Here is a 14,197-nt window from a genome sequence, read left to right on the forward strand (position 1 = left end):
GGTGGCGGGGCCGGGTGGCTTTTTACCGCGCTGAAGGCTGGAGGGGGCGGGGCCAGGAAGCGAGGGTTGTTTCCCACGCTTGGGATGGAAGGGGGAGGTGGAGAGCCTGCGGGTGGGGAATGGAAGAGGAGGGTGTGTCACACAATGGGAGGAGTCGAAGGAGAGGCGGGAGTGGCCAGGGTCAGCAGCAGTCAGCTGACTTGCGGGAGTGCAATGGGGGGAGCAAAGCAGCTAGGATGGGTCCTGGGAGGGGGTGAGAACCGTGTTGCTGCTGGTATGGTCAAGGGGGAGCTGGAGCGAGTAGAGGGGGTTGGGGTGGAGGGGGGGAGAACCGTGTTGCTGCTGGTATGGTCAAGGGGGAGCTGGAGCAAGTAGAGGGGGTTGGGACGGGGGTCTGCTGCCGTGGGGAACGGGCCGGGCATGGGGTCCGGGCTCGTGTCTGGCCGAGGAGGGGTTATGGCTTGTCGGCGGGGAAGGGGGCAGGTAGCCCCCTGATCCGGCTGATAACCTGGAATGTAAGGGGACTGGAAAGGGTCGGTCAAGCAGGCCCGGGTGTTCGCGCACCTGGAGGGGCTGAAGGCGGATGTGGTCATGCTCCAGGAGACACACCTGAAGGCGGCAGACCAGGTAAGATTGAGGAAGGGGTGGGTAGGTCAGGTGTTTCATTCAGGGCTGGATGCCAAAAATCGGGGGTGGCGATCTTGGTGGGAAAGAGGGTGTCGTTCGAGGCGTCAAGCATTGTGACAGACAATGGCGGCAGGTACGTAGTGGTAAGTGGTAAGCTGCAAGGGGAGAGGGTGGTGCTGGTCAATGTCTATGCCCCGAACTGGGACGATGCGGGTTTTATGAGGCGCATGTTGGATCGGATCCCGGACTTGAAAGTGGGAGGCCTGATAATGGGGGGAGACTTTAACACGGTGTTGGATCCGGCACTGGATCGCTCCAGATCTAGGACTGGTAGGAAGCCGGCGGCGGCTAAAGTGCTGAGGGGGTTTATGGACCAGGTGGGAGGGGTGGACCCTTGGAGATTTGCAAGGCCAGGGGCTAGGGAATTTTCATTCTTCTCGCATGTTCATAAGGCTTATTCCCGGATCGACTTTTTCATAATGAGTAGGGCGCTGATGGCGAGAGTAGAGGATACCGAGTACTCGGCGATAGCCATTTTGGATCACGCCCCGCCTTGGGTAGACCTAGAGCTGGGGGAGGGGAGGGACCAGCGCCCGTTGTGGCGCTTGGAGGTGGGGCTGTTGGCGGACGAGTAGGTGAGTGAGCGGGTCCAAGGAAGCAAAGAGAGATACCTGGAGACCAACGACAACGGGGAGGTCCGAGTGGGGATGGTATGGGAGGTGCTGTCGGCGGTGGTTAGGGGAGAGCTGATCTCCATTAGGGCCCACAAGGAGAGGAGAGAGCAGAGGGGGAGGCTGATGGGGGAGATGGTGAGGGTAGACAGGAGGTATGCGGAGGTGCCTGAGGGACTGTTGAGGGAGAGGTGTAGCCTCCAGGCCGGATTCGACCTGTTGACCACCAGGAAGGGGGAGGCGCAGTGGAGGAAGGCCCAGGGGGCGATTTATGAGTATGGGGAAAAGGCAAGTCTGATGCCGGCTCATCAGCTTCGAAAGCGGGACGCAGTTAGGGAGATCGGGGGAGTTAAGGATAGGGAAGGGAGTATGGTGCGGAGTGGGGTTGGCATCAATGGGGTCTTCAGGGACTTTTATGAGGAACTATATCGGTCCGAGCCCCCACTGGAGGAGGGAGGAATGGGCCGCTTTCTGGACCAATTGAGGTTTCCGAAGGTGGAGGAGGGACTGATGGCGGGATTGGGGGCCCCGATTGGGCTGGAGGAGCTGGCCAAAGGGATAGGGAGCATGCAGATGGGAAAGGCACCGGGGCCGGATGGTTTCCCGGTCGAATTACACAAAAAATATGTGGACCTGTTGGGCCCGTTGCTTGTTAGGACCTTCAATGAGGCAAGGGAGGGCGGGGGCGGGGGGGGGGGGGCTTTGCCCCCGACGATGTCCCGGGCACTGATCTTGATTCTGAAGCGGGACAAGGATCCCCTGCAGTATGGGTCTTACAGGCCGATTTCGTTGTTAAATGTAGATGCTGGCGAAGGTCTTAGCCACGAGAATTGAGGATTGTGTGCCGCAGCTGATCCACGAAGACCAGACTGGGTTTGTGAAGGGGAGGCAGTTGAACGCGAATGTGCGGAGGCTCCTGAACGTTATTATGATGCTGGCGAGGGAGGGGGAGGCGGAGATGGTGATGGCGATGGATGCTGAGAAGGCCTTTGATTGGGTAGAGTGGGGGTACTTGTGGGAGGTGCTGAAGAGGTTCGGGTTTGGGGAGGGGTTTGTCAGGTGGGTTAGGCTGCTGTATGAGGCCCCGATGGCGAGTGTGGCCACGGACAAGAGGAGGTCTGAGTACTTTCGGTTGCATCGAGGGACGAGGCAGGGGTGTCCCCTGTCCCCCCCTGCTCTTCGCACTGGCGATTGAACCCTTGGCTATGGCACTGAGGGAGTCGAGGAACTGGAGGGGATTGGTGCAGGGTGGGGAGGAGCATAGGGTGTCTCTCTATGCGGATGATTTGCTGCTATATGTGGCGGACCCGGTGGGGGGAATGCCGGAGGTAATGAGGATCCTCAGGGAGTTCGGGGATTTCTCAGGGTACAAGCTCAACATGGGGAAGAGCGAGTTGTTCGTGGTTCACCCAGGGGACCAGGAGAGGGGGATTGGCGAGCTCCCACTAAAAAGGGCGGAGAGGTGCTTCGGGTATTTGGGGGTCCAGGTGGCCAGGAGTTGGGGGGCCCTGCAGGGACTTAATTTCACGTGGCTAGTGGAGCAAATGGAGGAGGAGTTCAAGAGGTGGGACTCGTTGCCACTGTCCCTGGCCGATAGGGTACAGTCAGTTAAGATGACGGTGCTCCCAAGGTGTTTGTTCCTGTTCCAGTGTCTCCCCATTCTTATCCCGAAGGCCTTTAGGCGGGTCAGCAGGAGCATAACGGTGTTTGTGTGGGAACGAGGGACTCCGAGGGTGTGAAGGGTGTTCCTGGAGCGGAGTAGGGATGGGGGGGCTGGCCATCCCTCTTTGGGTACAACTGGTCCACCAATGTGGTGATGGTGCGTAAGTGGGTGATGGAGGGGGTGGGGGCTGCATGGAAGAGGCTGGCGATGGCGTCTTGTGAGGGTACGAGTCTGGAGGCGCTGCCAACGGCGCCACTGCCGCTCCCTCCAATGAGGTATACCACAAGCCCGGTGATGGCAGCTACCCTCAAAATCTGGGGGCAGTGGAGGCAGCACAGGGGGGAAGTTGGGGCCTCGGTGTGGACCCCGATACGGGGGAACCACCGGTTTGTCCCAGGGAGAATAGATGGAGGGTTTTCGGGGTGGCACAGGGCAGGGATAAGGTTGGGGGACCTGTTTGTGGATGGGAAGTTCGCGAGCCTGGGTGAGCTGGAGAAGGAAGTATGGGCTCCCCCTGGGGAACACCTTTAGGTATTTACAGGTAAGGGCGTTTGCCAGGCGGCAAGTGGTGGAATTCCCGCGGCTGCTGCCACGCACAGTACAGGACAGGGTGCTCTCGGGAGGGCGGGGGCCGGGGGGTTGGAGAGGGGAAGATCTCGGAAACTTACCAGGTGACGCAGGAGGAGGAGGAGGCCTCGTGGGTGGAGGTGAAAGGTAAGTGGGAGGAGGATTTGGGGGAGGAGATCGAGGAGGGGACGTGGGCAGATGCCCTTGGGAGGGTGAACTCTTCCTCTTTGTGCGCGAGGCTCAGCCTTATACCGTTTAAGGTGCAGCACAGGGCACACATGACCGGGACAAGGATGAGCCGGTTCTTTGGGGGCGAGGACAGGTGTGTTAGGTGCTCAGGGAGCCCAGCAAACCGCACCTATGTGTTCTGGGCATGCCCAGCGCTGGAGGAATTTTGTAAGGGCGTAGCGAGGACGGTGTCGAGGCTGGTAGGATCCAGGGTCAAACCGGGCTGGGGGCTCGCAATATTTGGGGTTGCAGGGGAGCCGGGAGTGCAGGAGACAAAAGAGGCCGGTATTTTGGCCTTTGCGTCGCTGGTAGCCCGGCGAAGGATTCTTCTTCAGTGAAAGAATGCGAGGCCCCCAAGCGTGGAATCCTGGATCAACGATATGGCGGGGTTCATTAAGTTGGAGAGAGTGAAATTTGCCTTAAGGGGATCGGTGGAAGGGTTTTTCAGGCGGTGGCAACCGTTCTTGGCATTCCTGGCAGAGGCGGTAGACAATGGTCAGCAGCAGCAGCCCGGGGGGGGTTCTATTTTATTTTTGTTTGTTTACACTGGGGTATCTGAGGGGGTGTATATATTTGCTATGCGTTAATTCGGGATGTTAATTTATTATTTATGTATAGGGGGAGGCGGGTATGGGGGTTATTTTATTTTGTTCTGTATTTAATTCTATTGGATTTCTTTTTCATTCTGTTGATATTTTGTGAAAACCGCAATAACAATTATTTTTTTTAAAAAAACATTTCTCAATTCTCAGTAAGCAACAAGAAAAGAAACATACAACTCTCAATCCATCTTAAAATCAGCATGGTATAGAGTAATACTTGCTTTATAAAACAGATTTAGGTTCTGTTTAGAACCCCTGCAAATTCTGGCTGAATATCATCAAAAAGCTGGTTGACCTGCCGTGTTTCACCACCTTCCTTGTCTTCAAACAAGACTGCTCTGCTTTAAATATTATCAAGATTTTGCATTCATCATGAAAATTTTGATTGAGTCTATATGGGGAAATAAAAATTAAATAGCAATCAAAAGATCAAAGAACTTGGGAGGAATTGCTTTCGAGAGATGAGATATTGGTGCAGTGTTTGAAGCACATTGTATTGATACATTTAAGGCGTTACTTTATGCATAAATGATGAAGAAGGGAATAGAGGAACATGGGAGCCAGAGCAAGAAGAGCTTATGAGTGAGAGAAAGCTCTTGGAAGTATAGACATAACCTACACCAATTGGGTTATACGATCTCTTTTTTGTCCTTTAGATGCTATGTAATTCTATGAAAAATTTTTAAACCCTCTTGGCGCCAAGGATCCGGGTTCGATCCCGACCCCGGGTCACCGGCCGTGTGGAGTTTGCACGTTCTCCCAGTGTCTGCATGGGTCTCTCCCTCACAACCCAAAAAGATATGCAGGGTAGGTGGATTGGCCTTAATTGCCCCTTAACTGGGAAAAAAATAATCTAAATATATATTTGAAATTTTTAAAAACTCGTTGGTTTGATTGAAATGTTGGTAATTCTACAAGTGTTGGAAATGCTCGGGTCTGGCAGCAGCTGTGGAGAGAGAAACAATATTTTGGGTCAATAACCTTTTGATCAGAAATGTTATGTTCTCTAAATGAGGTTGCGGTCTGGCTATTTTACATTGTAGCAAATCTAGGGGTGAATTTTATGCCGCCCCTGCTGGCCTATTTGAAGGGGGAAGGGGGCATGCAAAATAAAGTGCGTTGCTAGCCTGTTACCTTTCCGCCCACCACTGACCTGTCCCCCATATTGCGGTGAATTGTTAAGGCATTGGGCAGCCTGAATGTCCTTGGGGGCCCATTGAGATCCTTAGGTGGACAACTAAATCCCACTTAAATTGAGGCTTCATTCCCCTCTGCTTAATTTTTCAGTCTGGGTGGAGGCAAGGCAACCAGTCCAGCTTTGTTAGCATAGGCTGTTGTCAAGTAGGAAGGGGGGGCGGGTGGTGGGGGGCTCCTATGCAAAGGTTTGTCCCTCCCTCCCTCCAATATTCTTATTTGAACTGACCATCATTATATACATGAAATTCTTAACAGACTTAAAGCTGAGTCTGTGTGGTGTGGTGTTGTGTTATTTAAATGTATAGCTTCCAATGCTGTTTGATTGTCCAGTTAAAGTTTATGCTATTGCTTTAACACTGTCTCAAGTATAGCTGCACTCCCAAGATGTATTTGTCGTGAGGCATCTCCTCAATTTGGTACTTGCAGAAGGTTTACTTTCCTGAGTGTCCACCTACAGAATGGCTTTCGGAGCTGGTTTTGACATCTAAAGTAAGTGGTCAGGAGCTCAGAAAAAACAGGAGTACTTGTATATCATTTATTTTTTAAGAAGGAAAAATAGAAGTGAATTCATAATATAATGAAAGTAGTAGAATGAGATAGGGAAGATAATTGAGAACAACGGGAAGGTTAAAATATTTAAATCTTAGCAGCGAGAGTTAATTTTTAAATTTAAAGAGTACCTAATTATTTTTTTTAATTAAGGGGCAGTTTAGCGTGGCCTACCCTGCACATCTTTGGGTTGTGAGGGTGAGACCAACGCAGACACTGGGAGAATATGCAAACTCTCCACAGTGACCGAGGGCCGGGATTGAACCTGTGTCTTCAACGCAATAGGCAGCAGTGCTAACCACTGCATCACCATGCTGCCCAAGCAGTGAGAGTTAATAGGCATAAATCTGCTTGACAGGCTGATTGAGCTTCTTTATTCATTTAAAACTCTGGTTGGTTTTCGCAGCCCAGTGCATAGCAGAAAACTTAAAATGTTAGCAGGAGCCATCCAGAGTTTGGGGGTTAGTCATTAGAAAATAGTGCTAAGAGCAGAAGTGGAAAGATACAACTCTCTCCTCCAGGTACAGAAGGTAAATAGATAACGGTAGGGAAGGGGAAAAACCTAAGGTAAATAGATAAAGGTAGGGAAGGGGAAAAACCTATCCGATCATGACTGGAGTAGTGTGCAGTTTGGTTTCTAGATCGAAGAAAGGATATACTTTCATTGGAGGTGGTACAGCAAATGTTCATGACTTTGGGATAAGAGGTTTATGATGAGAGCCGGAATAAATTAGACTTCTATTCTCTGGAGTTTAAACAATGAGCAGTGATCTCATTGAAACAGAAAAGATTTTGAAGGGGCTTTACAGGGTAGACACTTGAAGGTTATTTCCACTGGGATCTCGAACCAGGGGGCACAGTCTCTGGATAAGGTGTTGATCATTTCGGTCAGAGATGAGGAGAAATGTTTCGTCTTTATAAAATGCTTCATTGTTAAGTATATTTGAAGTAGAAACAGTGTTGATGTCTCAGATAATCAAGGGATATGGAGAGTGGCAGAAGGTGGAGTTGAGACAGACTGGGATTGATATTGAATGATCGAGCAGGCTTGAGAGGCTCTTTGGCCTTCTCCTATTTCTTATGTTTTTATGCACCAGTTTGATGTCAGCTGTAATCACAAATTGGTTATGTTAATTTTGCTAGCATCGTTTCCCATTAAATCCAAAGATGCAGTTGCTGTCAGAGCATCCACAACTGCCAATGTCTATCAATGCTATTGCGGTAGTATTCCTCATACCAATAAATTAGTTCATTCCTCTGACGTATTAGGGCAGCACGGTAGCATAGTGGTTAGCACAATTGTTTCACAGCTCCAGGGTCCCAGGTTCGATTCCCGGCTTGGGTCACCGTTCTCCCTGTGTGTGCGTGGGTTTCCTCCGGGTACTCCGGTTTCCTCCCACAGTCCAAAAATGTGCAGGTTAGGTGGACTGGCCATGCTAAATTGCCCTTAGTGGCCAAAATTGCCCCCAGTGTCGGATGGGGTTACTGGGTTATGGGGATAGGGTGGAGGTGTGGGCTTGGGTAGGGTGCTCTTTCCAAGAGCCGGTGCAAACTCGATGGACCGAATGGCCTCCCTCTGCACTGTAAATTATATGATTATATGTATTGGATCAAGTTTCACAGCATACTTTTAGCTTCCATCATGGTATATCCGTTCTGATTAAACTGACTTTATTCAAGCTGCCCAATTAATTTAGTTTCTTACAGTTATTAGGTTTGTCATAATGCAATGGTATTTGACAAAAGAATGGCTGATAAGTCATTAAGTTCGGGAGTGTGAGTGGGAGAGATCCACAACAAGTCAAAGTGTAAGGAAAAAGGCCAGCATGATATATGGGCAGGATGGGGACAGTTACAACCAAGAGATTTCTGTATATATATCCATGTAGCATAAGAAATAAAAACAAGTGAATTGGATGGATAAATCAGGTATGCTGCAATATCTGTTCCAGAGAGATGGCTACAACTTGAACATGATTGGATGCTAAATATTCCATGCTGCGGGATCTATTAAAAAGAACAAGGAAGTTGAGAAAGAAGAGAATGTAGCAATATTGACAAAAGGCACAATTATCACAGTAGAACGAAGGAATTTCAGCAAGACTGAGCAAGCAATGTAAATAGCATGGGTAGAATTAAGGAACAGTAAAGGATACGAGTTTCTGGTAAGAATTGTCCATGCATCTTATGGAAATTATGTAATAGGGATGTGTAAACACATCCAAAAAATAATGTAGTTATGGGAAGTTTAATTTTCAGAGCGACTGGGAGAAGCTTTTGTAATAAAGCCAATAAACATCTGTAGCATAAACCAACAAAGGATTGGTTGTATTGGATTTAGTGTTGAGTAAAAATATAGAATTAGTTAATCTGACTATAAGGGGCAAATAGTGATCATAATATGATTGAACTTGATATTGGATTTGAGAGTGAGATTCACAAATCCAAGGTTTTAAACTTGAGACAAACTTTGAAAGGATGGGAGGTGAATTGACAGCAGTAAATGAAGTTGATATATAGATCGGTCGTGATTTCATTAAATGGTAGACCAGTCTTGAAATGTTATCCTGTTTGCATGTTCCTAGATTGTCAAAGTAACATGAGAAATAAAAAAGGTATAATAGGTGGAAAAGTTCAGCTTTAAGGCTATGATGTAATAGCTATTACTGAGAGATGGCTATAACTTGAGCATGGTTAGGTACTAATGTAAATAAATAGCTGTGGCCCCAGCAATGATGCTTGTGGCACTTCAACAGTTACAGCCTGCCAACTTGAAATTGCTCCATTTATCCTTACTCAAAAATATTTGGAAGAAACTGACAGGTATTTATGGGATGTGGGCGTCACTGGTTATGCCAGCATTTAATGCCATTGAGAAGGTAGTGGTGAGCTACCGCTTTGAACTTCTGTAGTCCATGTGATGTAGGTACACCCACAGTACTGTTAGAGAGGGAGTTCCAGAATTTTGACCCAGTGGGTTCCCCATAGTCTTTTAATGCTTTTAATTATGTCATATATATAACCAGTTGTGGAAGTCAATACAAACAGATCTGCCTTATGTGTGTCCTAAACATTTTTAGGTGAAGTCGGTAATCAACCTCCTTTTTGCTGCATATACTGGAGATGTGTCTGCACTTAGAAGGTAAGATCGTCTCAGAAATTTGTGTCACAAGTCAGTCTACATGTGTTTAGTCGAGTAGAAATGGTGCATGGACCTTTGTGCATGCTAATATTTTTATAGAATAATCTGGACGTTGGTATGCTTTTTATCTATTTGATACAGGCCCCGATCCTGGATGTTTTCACAACCAGTAATAGACAGGAAACCACAGACAATGAAAGCCCATAAGTTCCATCTATAGCTAGTGGATTTTGCTCATGCCCATTCTTCTCTGTGTGCATAGCTATTCTCAGCTGAGAATTTGTTGAGAGCAGAATGGGGTTTTGAGAAATTACAGACAGTTATTATCATTACCCAAGAGCTATTATAAAACCATGATAATCTTTGGATCATTAAATGATGTAACTGCTAAGCAGCAGAACCGGAACTGCATTAAGTCCATTGATTTTAGCAGATTAAAAGGATTTAGATGAGACATTTGAGTTTCATTTGCCAATACAATAAATACATTCTCTAAATAGCTGCAGTGCTGTCTATCTATTGAGGTCACGTATTATGAGTGAAGATTTAAGCTGTGATTTTGGATGCCATTGTAGATATTGTATTTATGCAAAAGCTATTTTCTTAAGCACTATAAGAGGATATGTTTGAGTTTAATGAACAATTAATGTACTAAAAGCATTGTAAAACCTGTCATTGTCAGTATTTTCTTTCCAAGTTAAATGTCACTTGTTAAAATCTTTGATTTATTGGTATATTCAACTTTTTTTAAAGAAGGCTCTGAACTGATGAAAGAAAATATTCACTGTAGGTCTCAAATATCAACTTTCCAGTTCTGAACCAACTGCACTGTCGTTTTTATCTTTTAATGCAGGATTATGCTGTGCTGTATTTTCAAAATATGCTGATACTAACAGTAAGAGAAAGGGACTGCAACTTTTAGATTTGGTGTACATTTTGTAAACAGATATTTTACTTGCTTTGAGGCTTTGTTAGACCAGTAGTCCAGTGATTCTTAAATTAATTGTGGTTTTTGAGATGCTCAAGAAAACAAATAATAATGGCAGAGCACTTGAAATACATCAGGGAGGAATATAATTCAATGTCACCAGACCAAACTTTAATAATAATAATAATAATGAAGTTGCTGTGAAAAGCCCCTAGTCGCCTCATTCCGGCGCCTGTTCGGGGAGGCCGATACGGGAATAGAACCCGCGCTGCTGCCTTATTCTGCTTTACAAGCCAGCTATTTAGCCCACTGTGCTAAACCAGCCCCTTCTTAATTATAAAGGAACTGAACAAGTACACACTGCAACTGGCCTTATGTAAATTGGATTCTAACACCGGAGACTAGTGACATCCTTTGCTGTTTATACCGCTGATGTGGACTGTTGTCTATTTCCTGTGATTAAAAACCAGTTTTGTCTCAAACACTGCCATATAAGCTTGTAGGAGGAAGTGGATGATGTATACAATTTTAAAATCTCACTTTAAAATAAGGTTAAGTCTCCTGAAACTTAGTATTTTAAAAACAGGCCTACTTTTCTGCAGTTCTTTGATTCAATTGTATTTCCATATAATTTTAGACACGGTAATGTAGCTGTGCAACTTGAACTCTCCTTCTATTTTAATATGCCAAAAATGAAGGATACTTTCTGATTGGTGCAGAATGTGTCTCAGAATAGTGGTAGTCAACATACCAACTGATGGGCCAATTGTGTTTTACTTTGTGGCCAATAGCACATCTGCCTCTCTGGTCAATGGGGTAGAATTCCAAAACTGCAGCCCTGCCTCTCAATGTTTATGGGTTTGAATTAATAGACTGACAATTCTAAGTGGTGTGTTTTTATAAAGAAGATACTGTAAATAAAACATTTTTAAAATTACTTATGCCGTGTTGCTTTTCGGCTGATTAGACTGTTGAAGTAGCCACACACAAAAAAAGGCTTGCAAACCATCTTTATCTCACAAGGATACTCACATCAACTTAGTTTTATTAGCCCATCCACACCAACCACTAAGTGTAAACATTGAATAGTCAGAATTCTATTCATGAATAGTCACATGAAAATATAACCAACCTGAAAAATAAGAAATTATTTAGGTTCCACAGATTTCAACAGCCTGTTGAATTATATGCCTCCAGTTGAAAATAAATCAGTTTTCAAAAAAAAAGCTTAAGATTAGAAATGTGGATTATTTTAATTGTAACTAAATGGAAAAGTAAGACTGTTTTAACATAATTCTTCAACCTCATAATACAGTTACCCGCCTTTTGTTCCAGATTTGCTTTGTCCGCCATGGACATGGAGCAGAGGGACTATGACTCACGAACAGCACTGCATGTAGCAGCTGCAGAAGGTAAGATTTAACTTGCAGCGATAGCCGGATTCTTTAACACAGTAAGGAAAACATTTTGTTATATGGTTCAGAGCATAACAGCTGCATTTTGATTTGTAGGGCATGTGGAGGTGGTTCATTTCTTGTTAGAAGCATGCAAAGTAAATCCATTTCCCAAAGACCGGTAAGTTGGTTATATTCTTGTGTGCAGTTTTGATGTCCTTATCTGAGGAAGGATGTTCTTGCTATGGAGGGAGTGCAGCGACGGTTTACCAGGCTGATTCCAGGGAAGGCGGGGCTGTCATATGAGGAGAGACTAAATCGTTTAGGATTATATTCATTGGAGTTTAGAAGAGTGAGAGGGGATCTCTTAGAAAATTCTAACAGGATTAGACAGGGTAGATTCAGAAAGAATGTTCCCGATGGTGGGGTCATAGTTTAAGGCTAAGGGGTAAACCTTTTGGGACTGAGGTGAGGAGGAAAAAAACACTTTTTTTTCAAAGCATCTAATTGTTTTTATTCTTGTTTATTTTCTAAGTGCATCTAAAGACAACTTGCAGCAGAATCCTTGTAATAATTTGAGACATACAGCTCAACATTAGATGTTGTCAAATGCGAAGACAGATGATAAATGCTTTTAATTTTCAAAAGTGAACTTTAATGGATGACCTAAATCTGGGACATAAATCCTAATAAAAAGGGAATTATTGTAATGATAGATTATTCTGCCTATGAGTAATTTATGTGTACAGAGCTAAACAGGGTAGAAGGATGTTTCCCCTGGCTGAGGCTTCTAGAACCAGGAGATAGAGTCTCAGAATAAGGGGCAGGTCATTTTGGACTGAGCTGGGAGGAATTTCTCACTCGCAGGGTGGTGAATCTTTGGACTTTTCTGTTCCAGAGTGCTGTGGAGATTCATTCATTGAGTATGGTCAAGACTGAGATAGATAGATTTTTATATATTAAAAACATCAAGGCATATCAAAGTACTTCAGGATAATTGTATTTAAGTAGATTCAACCATGATGTCATTGAATGGCAGAGCCAACTTGAAAGGCTGAATAGCCTACTCCTCCTATTTCTTATGGTAATAGTTGTTTGGTGGCACAGAACTGAGTTGCTGAAAATGGGGACATATTTTGTTGAAACTTATCATCTTACACTCATCAGGACAATTCACAAAAATGCTAACTATAAAAGGGAACAACAATTTATACTATATAAGAAAAGAGTGCCGATTGGTTGGCAAGTGTTGGTCCCTTCACATTTGATATTCTTGTGAACTGTCCTAATCAGTGCAAGATGAAAAGCTTCGACAGAAAAGTCTTCTTTTTTTTTTTCAAACAATACTCAATTTCTTATGCCCTTATATTCCTATTGTTTAACTGGTTATGTAATTTGCTGCTTTTTAATGATTTTAGGTGGGGCAACACACCAGTGGATGAGGCAATTCATTTTGGTCACCATGATATTGTAACAATCCTTCAGGAATACCAGAGCAACTATATGCCCACAGAGGACTCAAACAATGGAAAAGAAAAGCCCTCCAAAGAGAACCTAGACAGCATGGTATAGTTCTCCCATGCCAAACTGTAATTTTGTTCTGAATTACCAAAACTAAACTAAAGTTTGAGTGACATTTGTAAAAGTGTTGTATTTTTGGCAAGTAATTACTCTGGTGTTTTAGACTTGGAATTTTTTGATGTAGTCTTAGAAAATAATAGGCCTTAGCAAAACGAAAAGATTTGCCAGTGTTCTGTTTAGGGCCTAAGGTCTGACTCTGGAACTTGATATAATGCACTGAGTTATATGCCTATTTTTTTTTTTTTAAAAGGCAAGATAATCTCTGCACAACTTGTTTTAAGGTTCTGTATGGCCTTCTAATTGATATAAAATTGCCATGGAATCCTGAATGATATGAATAGTGGGAGTTGGTCATGTACCTGGTCCATAAACACTGGAAAATATACAGCTTTCGAAACATGTAAGGAAATTATAACTGTCCTGTTCTGTAAGTAACCTGTTGGAAGCATCCCTGTAAAATGTGAATGAATATTAATGTGGTCAGTAATAGAATTTTGTCCAAATGTTTTGAAAATAGAGGTTACTTGCTCCTTTGAACAGTCTACTGTTCCAATTGTGTAAAAGTGTAGCAGTGAATCAACAATGGTTCGTATTTGTTTACTAGTATTTGTTAAAACAAGTTCAATATTGGTATCGTGGCCAATAAATATAAAAGTACGGGTTACATAAGCATTAACCCAGTAATGTCTGACCTCGAATGATTATTTATTTAACATTTTTCTATTTATTATATTTTCATTAACCTATATTTAGTTTATCTTGACTTTTTAAGAAAATATTGTTTCATTTCATACTGACATATTCTTTTCCCTGCCTCTTAAGATCCACTAAGCAGAAGAATCTTCATGTTTCATTACTGTAAATGTTTGTAAGTAAAGGTTCCAAAGGAATGCAAATGATTCAGTGACAAAAACATTGTACCGTCTATCAAGTTAAAACAACACTTTCTCAGAAATATCAACACTTTCAAGTTTTTCCTGAAATAAATATTGGCAAGATTAGAATAAATATTCTTGAGAAATCATTAACGGACAGAATAGATATTATG

At 44.3% G+C, this 14,197-nt stretch overlaps 1 protein-coding gene across 2 annotated transcripts in view; it reads left to right on the forward strand.

The window, feature by feature from the left end:
- glsa (glutaminase a) overlaps positions 1-13,837 on the forward strand; it is a 202,922-nt gene extending 189,085 nt beyond the window's left edge. For both annotated transcript variants that reach the window (XM_072478420.1, XM_072478446.1), the window contains 4 exons: positions 9,185-9,246; positions 11,510-11,586; positions 11,686-11,749; positions 12,987-13,837. In XM_072478420.1, coding sequence (XP_072334521.1) covers positions 9,185-9,246; positions 11,510-11,586; positions 11,686-11,749; positions 12,987-13,140 — 357 coding nt within the window. In that variant the 3' untranslated portion in view covers positions 13,141-13,837. The remainder of the gene's footprint in view (positions 1-9,184; positions 9,247-11,509; positions 11,587-11,685; positions 11,750-12,986) is intronic.
- Positions 13,838-14,197: the final 360 nt, after the last annotated feature.

The sequence above is a fragment of the Scyliorhinus torazame genome, chromosome 2 (genome assembly GCF_047496885.1).
Source record: "Scyliorhinus torazame isolate Kashiwa2021f chromosome 2, sScyTor2.1, whole genome shotgun sequence".
Classification (NCBI taxonomy): Eukaryota; Metazoa; Chordata; class Chondrichthyes; order Carcharhiniformes; family Scyliorhinidae; genus Scyliorhinus; species Scyliorhinus torazame.